The sequence below is a fragment of the Prunus dulcis genome, chromosome 4 (assembly GCF_902201215.1).
Source record: "Prunus dulcis chromosome 4, ALMONDv2, whole genome shotgun sequence".
Taxonomy (NCBI): domain Eukaryota; kingdom Viridiplantae; phylum Streptophyta; class Magnoliopsida; order Rosales; family Rosaceae; genus Prunus; species Prunus dulcis.
The window spans coordinates 15,529,913-15,538,872 of NC_047653.1; the positions used below are offsets into that span (position 1 = coordinate 15,529,913).

Below are 8,960 nucleotides of genomic sequence, written 5' to 3' on the forward strand. Positions count from 1 at the left end.
TGTGAAATGGGTTTATAAGACCAAATTGAACCTTGATGGCTCAATACAGAAGCATAAAGCTAGGCTGGTGGTCAAAGGCTATGCACAAAAGCCTGGAATCGACTTTAATGAGACTTTTGCTCCTGTGGCCAGACTTGACACAATTAGAACTCTCATAGCTTTGGCAGCTCAAAAGGGGTGGAAATTATACCAGTTAGATGTCAAGTCTGCATTCCTAAATGGTGTGCTTAAGGAGGAAGTCTATGTAGATCAACCGGATGGTTTTGTAACTACAAACTATGAAGACAAAGTGTACAAGTTGAAGAAAGCCTTGTATGGTTTGAAACAGGCTCCAAGAGCCTGGTATGAGGAAATCAATGCCTACCTTGTTAGCTGTGGTTATGTCAGAAGCACAAGTGAGGCTACTTTGTATTGCAAGACTAAGGAAGACTCTGGAACTCTAATAGTCTCAATCTATGTTGATGACATTGTGTATACAGGCAGCAGTGAAGAATTAATTGATGAATTCAAGACTGAAATGATGAGAAGGTATGAAATGATTGATCTAGGCCTTTTATATCATTTCCTTGGTATGACAGTGATTCAAACTGAATCCTGCATTTTCATAAATCAAAAGAAGTATGCTCTGACTTTGCTGGACAAGTTTGGTTTGAAGCAATGTAAGCCAGTCAGTACTCCTCTGGTGGCAACTGAAAAATTGTGCAAAGATGATGGAAGTGATCCTGCAGATGAGAGTGAGTACAGACAGATTGTGGGCAGCCTATTGTATTTGACAGCTACAAGACCAGACATAATGTTTGCAGCTAGCCTATTAGCTAGATTCATGCATTGTCCAACAAAGAAACACTATGGAACAGCCAAGAGAGTGCTGAGGTATATTCAAGGCACCATTGATTTTGGTATTGAATATCAAAAAGGAAAAGAAGCCATTCTAATTGGATATTGTGATAGTGATTGGGGAGGAAGCCAAGATGACATGAGAAGCACCTCTGGCTATGCTTTCTCTTTTGGCAGTGGAGTATTTTCTTGGGCATCAGTCAAGCAACATAGTGTTGCTCTCTCCATAGCTGAGGCTGAGTATGTCAGTGCAAGTGAAGCTACTACACAAGCAATATGGTTGAGGTTTGTTCTAGAGGATTTTGGAGAATTGCAAACTGATGCAACTCCATTAATGGTGGACAACACTTCTGCCATTGCAATGACAAGAAATCCTGTTTTCCATCAGAAAACCAAACACATCAACCGCAGGTATCATTTCATCCGAGATGCTTTACAAGATGGTGTAGTGGATTTAAAATATTGCAAGTCTGAAGAACAAGTGGCTGACATCTTCACCAAAGCTCTGCCTAAAGATCGTTTCAACTATTTGAGAGGATTGCTTGGTGTTAAACCAGTTAACAATTTAGAAGGCAATGTTGAAATGTAAAAAAGGAACTGGTTTAAGAAGTTGCAGTTGACAGTATGTATTAGATTTCATTCAGATTCTCTCCCTCTCGTTTTCTCTCTAAAACCTTTTCTAATATGCTTGCTGCGCAAGAACATTTACTATTCTATAGAAACTTCAACAATGTGTTGGAGCTTTCATGCTGCTTGTTGGGGCTTTATGCCTCTTTTCTGGGGCTATATGCCTCCTTTCCACTTTACTCCCCCAGATCTCCCCCATTGCAATCCTCTCGGTGTTGTCCCTTGGCTGTCCTCCAATCGGTTCCTGCCTTCCTCCTCTAGGTGTACTGGTGTTTACGACTTTGGTAGAGATGGAGATTCTTGGGCTGATTGTTACTCAGACCCCCTCTCTCCCTGCTCGATTTGGTTTCATATGTTGGCTACTGCATCGATCCAGCAAAGCGATAAATTACAAGCATCGTGGAATTTGTGTAGAGCTACTGCTTGGATGCTCACACCACCTCTTTCCAGTCTCTTGGTTATGTTGCTCTTGCTTTGGTGCTGCTTTGTTAGTGGTTGGCTTGTGGTGGCTGATTTGTGGTGGATTAGTTTTTCCTTTGAGTTTGATGATGTTTTGCTCACTGGGTTGTTTTGCTCCGCTTAATCCAGCTAGTTTTGTCTTTTTTTTAATTTTGTTTATATATATATATATATTTATTTATTTATTTTGAGAAATAGAATTCATTCATAGAACCAAAGACGTAAAACAAGGGACAAGATACAGTAGCCTTGTTAAAACCTTCCTAGGACAACCTCATAGGACAAACCCTAGAAGAGGAAAGAATATCACACATCTCATGGACTAACAAGAAAGTCCCTTTCAGGTCACTTTGGAACATTACAATAAAAGAAAAAAAATTAAAACTGAAAACTAGCACAAAGACCTTCGATGTGAACCGCAACTAGAGACCAACACAATAGACCCATATGAGAGAAACGTAGAAACTCCAAATAGTAAACTCACATGAGAAGATAGTAGAACATCCCAACTGTCAAAAGAAAACTTCTATGAGCAAAATCATAGTCATTTGACACAAACTGCAAGACATACCATAGTAGAAATCATGAGAGAACACAGAGGAGGAACACATAAACAATAGTAAAAGAGGACCCATAAGAAGCACTCCACTTCTACTCAAAACCTGACAAAGAAAACCTCGAACAAGCATAGTTCTTCTGTCAGCGCAGAGTAGAGAAAAGCACCACATCCCAACAACTACCACTAGCGTCGCTGCTGCCGCCGCTGTTGAAACATAAACAAAATATCAGCCACTAGGTATCACAATTCTCCAGAGAAAAGACACAATCCAGCTTCACTACTGTCACCACAGCTGAGACAAAGACAACACCAGCCACCTAGAACACTGCAAAAACAATAAACAAAACAAACAGACAAACAGATCTATACTATCTAGAAAGAGGAAGGGGAGGAGAAGAGGGAATAAGAGGAAGGAAAAAGATAGGAGAAAAAGAAGGGGAGATAAGGAGAGGAAGGAGAAGATAGGAGGAGGTTGTCGGCAAGGAGAGAGGGTATCAAGGTGCGACTAGTCTTTTCTCCTCTCCACCCAATTTTGTTTATATGTTAATATCATTATTTGGGATAGTCTGTTTGTTCTTGTTTATTTGAAAGTACAGATTAGATAGCTTCTTTGGCTTCCTTACTGGGTTGCTTTGTTTGTTGTCACAATGCCCTCCCTGTTTTGGGTGAGGTCTTGAAATGAAGTTCATCTTCCGACCAATTTTAAAAAGAAAAAAAAAATAGATGAATCTCCTTGGATGTAGATGAGGTGACTCAGCTTAAAGAGCTTGCAAGCGAAGGAAGACATTTAGAATTTGTTGAGTAGCAGGTGAGATGTATTGGATTTTAAAAGAAAATTGTTGAATTGGATTTAAAGAGGGAAATATAAGAATTAAATCTCTACCAAATTAAGTAATATGTGATAAGTGTTCATCCATTATTTCTTGAGACTAGTGTTTCTTCAAAGTTTTTATTATAATCTTTTCTATGTTTTATTTATATGCAGGTACTTGAGAGGAGCCGATGTTTAGGAATTTGGCTAATGAAGGGAAGGCACGAGAAGCTCTTGCAGACGCATAGAGTTAAATTTGGCTAATGAGTGTGATAAACATGGCAAGTCTTAAAGTTAAAGTTGCACCTTTCATTTCACCCAAAAAAAGTTGCACCTTTTATAAAGTTAAAGCTATTTCCTTTTTCATCGAATCGACCAAAAATAGTTAAGGGTAACGACAGACAGTGAAAAGACAAGCAAAACTTAGTGCTGATTTGGCGCAAGTTTTTTCCAATTAGATGAATAAACGAAGGAAAGAATCAGCTCAGGTGTTTATCATATCTTATCAACAGAATATAGATCTGAATCATCTCAATTGAAAAAATCATCTGTAATTATAAGTTATGGTGCAATTGGCAAATTACTATCTCCAAATGTCACTATTGGCAGGGACTCAAAGCCAGTTAGGAGCATTTTGTGATCAAGAGCAAGCCAAACGTCGAGCGAGGATTAATCCTACTCTTTCTGGTGTGAAGACACCTTGTAATATTTATCAAAAAATAATAATAATAATAATAATCATCTGTGAAAACTGACGCAGGCTGGGGACAACCTTATCGTCACACCGGCAGGACTTCTGTTGTGGCCTTAAATAAAAATCTTCCCTTTTACAATTGTTAATTGTCCTATGTACATGACTTTGCTCTCAAAGTTCATTCACAGATTGTGACAAAAGGACAACTTTTGACTACTAGTAGACGTTGGAGATTAGATGTGACAACCATTTTAACACACAGAAGTTATACCTACCAAGACCAAAAGACCAAATATCAAATCAAAGCTTTGTTTGCAAAATTTTCCAAAAGATATTTCACCCTTGATGTCAACAGATGCTTGCTTGCTTGCTTGCTGATGATTTTGCGTCAAATATCTGACATTACAGATAAATCACTGTTGACGAAACTTGTTATAAATATCAACTTCTCCATTAGAGTTGCTCACAAAATTATTTTTAGATTTTGATGGAAAGATGGGTTGGTTGTGCCTCCTCTTCCTGCTCTTTACTACTTGTCAATTCAACTCTACTTGTTCATCATCTATTTCTTACTCTTCCTCTTCTTTTTCTTCACGACATTTATGTCATCCTGATGATAGCTATGCTTTGCTTCAATTCAAGAAGGCCTTTTCTATTCGTACTCTTTCCTTATATTCTAATAGGACACTTTCTTGGCAGAAAGACAAGGATTGTTGCGCATGGAGTGGAGTCACTTGTGAAAAGATGACTGGTCGTGTGATCAGTCTCAACCTTCATTTCGGTGGGCTTCAAGGCAATATCCATTCCAACAACAGCTTGTTCTTTCTTCGCCATCTCAGGCGGCTAGACCTCTCAAGAAATGATTTCCGAGGTTCCCAAATTTCCTCCCAGTTTGGTGGCTTTGTAAGTATGACTCACCTTGACCTCTCTGACTCCAATTTCAGTGGCCCAATCCCTACGGAAATTTCCTACCTTTCCAACTTGGTTTCACTCAATCTCTCCCAAGATGCTGTGACACTAGATACTTTTAGCTTGAGCAGAATTGTTCAAAACCTAACCAATCTTAGGGAGCTTAATCTGGCTGCAGTTGATATGTCATTAGTTGTACCTGATTCCTTTAATAATCTGTCTTCTTCACTGACAACTCTTATACTCTTTCATTGCCACTTGCAAGGAAAATTCCCAGAGAGCATTTTGCACCCACCAAACCTTCGACAAGTGGATTTAGGTTCAAACTATAACCTCACAGGTTATTTCCCCAAGTCTAACTGGAGCAGTCCACTCGAAAGCTTAGACCTCTCTCATACTAGAATCTCAGTAGATTGGCATCATCTCACCAAAAACTTCGGGTCTTTGAGATATTTGTTTCTCAGAAATTGGACTTTTGTAGGATCATATCTTGCATCGCTTAGTAACCTTACACAAATCATGCTGTTGGACCTCTCATATAACGGTTTTGGTGGGCATATTCCATGGTCGCTTCTAAACCTTGAGAGACTCAAGGACTTGGATCTTAGTGGCAACAATTTTGTGGGTCAGTTTCCAGAAGTTGTGCGCAACTCAACAGGGATCTCTTCTTTATATGATTTTTCAAAAGGGCAACTGGTGGGACCTATTCCTCAACACCTAACCAAGCTCACTTTATATAACAACTCACTCAATGGAACGATGCCATCTTGGTTAGGAAGCTTGCCATCATTGGAGGAGTTAAACCTCGGAAGAAACCAACTTAGCGGTAATATCTTTGAGTTCCAATCTCGTTCTTTGTCACGGCTTGATTTAAGTTATAACAAGTTGCATGGCCTGATTCCAAGATCAATCTATGAGCTAGTGAACCTTGGATGGCTTGATCTATCATCCAATAACTTGAGTGGAACAGTGGAGTTTGAAAAGTTTTCAAAACTCCAGAGTCTTGTTAGGCTTAATCTTTCCTCTAACCATCTATCCTTGAGTTTCAACAATTTGAGTAACAACACCTGGCTTGAACTCAGGACACTAGATTTGTCGTTTTGTAACATAAGTGAGTTCCCATACTTTCTAAGAGCCTCACCAAACTTGGAAGCATTATACCTTTCCCACAACCGAATTCAAGGCGACCTTCCCAAATGGTTGTTGGATGTGGGGAAGGAGTCATTGACATATTTAGATCTTTCTCACAACTTTTTGACGGGCACTGTAGAACTTCGGTGGAAAAACCTTCAATATCTTGACCTTCGCAACAATTCAATCCAAGGAAAGCTTCCAATTCCACCACCTTCCACATTTTACTTTACCATATCAAACAACCAATTAAATGGAGAGATTCCTCCAATTATTTGCAGCCTGAGTTTCCTTCAAATACTTGATTTGTCTTATAATAAATTGAGTGGTAAAATTCCTCAATGCACAGGGAACTTCAGTCAGAGGCTCTCCGTTTTGGATCTAAGGAAGAATAAATTTGATGGCATCATTCCTAATACCTTTTCTGCAGGGAATGTTTTGAGGAATCTTAATCTTAATGGAAACCAGTTGGAAGGGCCATTGCCGTTGTCTTTGCTCACATGTAGAGAGTTGGAAGTTCTAGACGTTGCAAAAAATAAAATTCATGACACATTCCCCAATTGGCTGGAATCTCATCCAAAGCTGCAAGTTCTTATGTTGAGGTCGAACAAATTCCATGGTGGAATAGGTAATCCGAAAACTAGATTTCCATTCCAAAAGTTGCGCATCATGGACCTCTCCAACAATCAGTTTAGTGGTCTTTTGCCAACAAAATATTTTGAGCATTTGACGGCCATGAAAAACTTACAAAAACAGGAACTGAAATATATGGGAGAACAATACTGTGAGGACACTGTGGTTGTAGCAATTAAAGGCATCGAAATTAAAATGGTGAAGATCCAGACTTTCTTCACTACTATCGATCTCTCAAACAATGGTTTTAGTGGACAAATTCCAAATGTAATCAGCAAACTTAAGTCATTGAAGGGGCTTAACCTTTCACATAATGAGCTTACAGGTACAATTCCAGACTCGTTTGGCGATTTGAGCAATCTTGAATGGTTAGATCTCTCTTCAAATGCGCTTGTTGGTGAGATTCCGGAGCAATTGACAAATTTGACGTCACTTGGAAAGTTCAATGTTTCGAAAAATCGACTTGTGGGGGCGATACCTACTGGCAAGCAATTTGATACATTTGAAAATAATTCGTATAGTGGAAATATTGGATTATGTGGATTTCCACTTTCCAAAACATGTGTTCCACATCCATCACCGCCATCATCATTACAACAAGAAGATGATTTGGATAACGTAAATGGATTTGATTGGAAGGTAGTGTTGATGGGGTATGCATCTGGGTTGATAATTGGAATATCTGTGGGATATCTTGTACTCTCGAACGGAAGATCGGATGGGCTTATGAAAGTGATCAAAAAAACACGATGGGGTAACATTATGAAAATTACACATTGGGCTGCGTGAAGAATCCAATCCAAAAGCATACGTTGTTTCATATTGTATTATTCTCTTATGAATATTGTATTATGTGAAAGTTCAAATAATATGCATGAATTCAAGTAATATGCATGATATCTTGCACTCCAGTCTATTTTTGTCAAAGTGGAATAATTTCTCATGATCCTGTATATCACAAAAAATAATAATTATTGGCATGCCCTTCTTATATTTTCAGGAACACAAAGGAAAAAAAAAACACAAACTTTTAAAACGAAAAAAGAAAAAGACCCACAAAACAAATATTTTCCTCAAACCTTTAAGCAACCAAATGAAGGGCACACTCGAGAATTCCAAAAGGAAAACTACAAATTAACGTATTCCTTTTTCTTTTTTTTGTTCTGAACAAATTATAACGTATGTCAACACATGGGTATCTCACAGTCAGCATAATTGAAGTACCATTGTTACTATCGATGCCTCGAATTAAAGATAAAACTTGAATTAAAAAAAATCAAATGTTACTAAATTCACAAAAGTAAAGGTACTTCCCATTCCAATTAGAACTTCAACTAAAAAAGGAAAAAAAAAAAAAAAAACCTCAATTTCTGCATTCAAAAGAAAGAAAAACAAATGTCCAAAGGACAACCAAGTCCAGCAGCTCAAGCACACGAACTAGTACAATGTGTTGTGCTTTTAACTGTGCTAAACCGGGATTCAAAAATAACCACATTCAGTAGCGGATCCAGGGATTTTTGTTTTAGGGGTTAACGTATAAAATGTCGAAAAAAATAATTTAGACCAAAGAATCTCATAAAAATGAAACTATAATATTATAATTCATAATTAATGGAAAAATCAACATTACTCTGAAATTTAAGGGAGACATCGAAATTCCAAAACAAATTGGGAAAGTTACTACCAATAGGATTCGGTGGTGGCCGGTGGTTGGGGAGGCGGTTGGTGTGTGGGTGGTGGTGGTGGTTTTGGTGTGGAGGGTTAGGCTTGGGAGGAGTTTGTAAGGATAGGTTTTATTTGGGTGAAATGATATTTGAAACAAATTTGGGGAGGGGGTATTGGGCTGCTTAATATCTGCTGGCCCTCTTTGTTTTTAGTATTATTTTACTTAATTCACATGGCCAACAATTTACTTAATTCACTCTTTTTTTTTCTTGCATTTCTAACTTTATTTTTTTAATAAATTACTCAAGCACAAATGTGATTCGGTGCTATCGGATAGGGTAAAAAAAGTTTCATCAATAACCAATGTTGGGACGTTGTGAAGAATTGTTCAAGTTTCAAAATTATTTCCACGGATCCGACGATTGTGTTGAATAAGACGCCGCTCCACGATTCACTAGCATCAGATTCGCCATTGAACTCCACAATTGATCAAGACTCACCAATCCAACGTGAGCCGAGGCCTATGGGAGAAATGCGGCAAATGCCAAGAGAGAGAGCACTTCGAACACTAAATGTGCAAAATTTTTGGAGCAAAGTGCTGTCAACGGCACACTGAGAGTTGAGAAAGACTTGAA

At 38.3% G+C, this 8,960-nt stretch overlaps 1 protein-coding gene across 1 annotated transcript; it reads left to right on the plus strand.

Moving 5' to 3' along the window:
• The first annotated feature begins 4,731 nt into the window (after positions 1 to 4,731).
• On the plus strand, positions 4,732 to 7,449 carry LOC117625482 (receptor-like protein 32). The gene has a single exon (XM_034357031.1). The coding sequence runs from the start codon at positions 4,732 to 4,734 to the stop codon at positions 7,447 to 7,449; it is 2,718 nt and encodes a 905-aa protein (XP_034212922.1).
• Positions 7,450 to 8,960: the final 1,511 nt, after the last annotated feature.

Bases quoted from the DNA above. Each gene is read 5' to 3' on its own strand.
- LOC117625482 (XM_034357031.1), top strand. From the start codon at position 4,732: ATGACTGGTCGTGTGATCAGTCTCAACCTTCATTTCGGTGGGCTTCAA.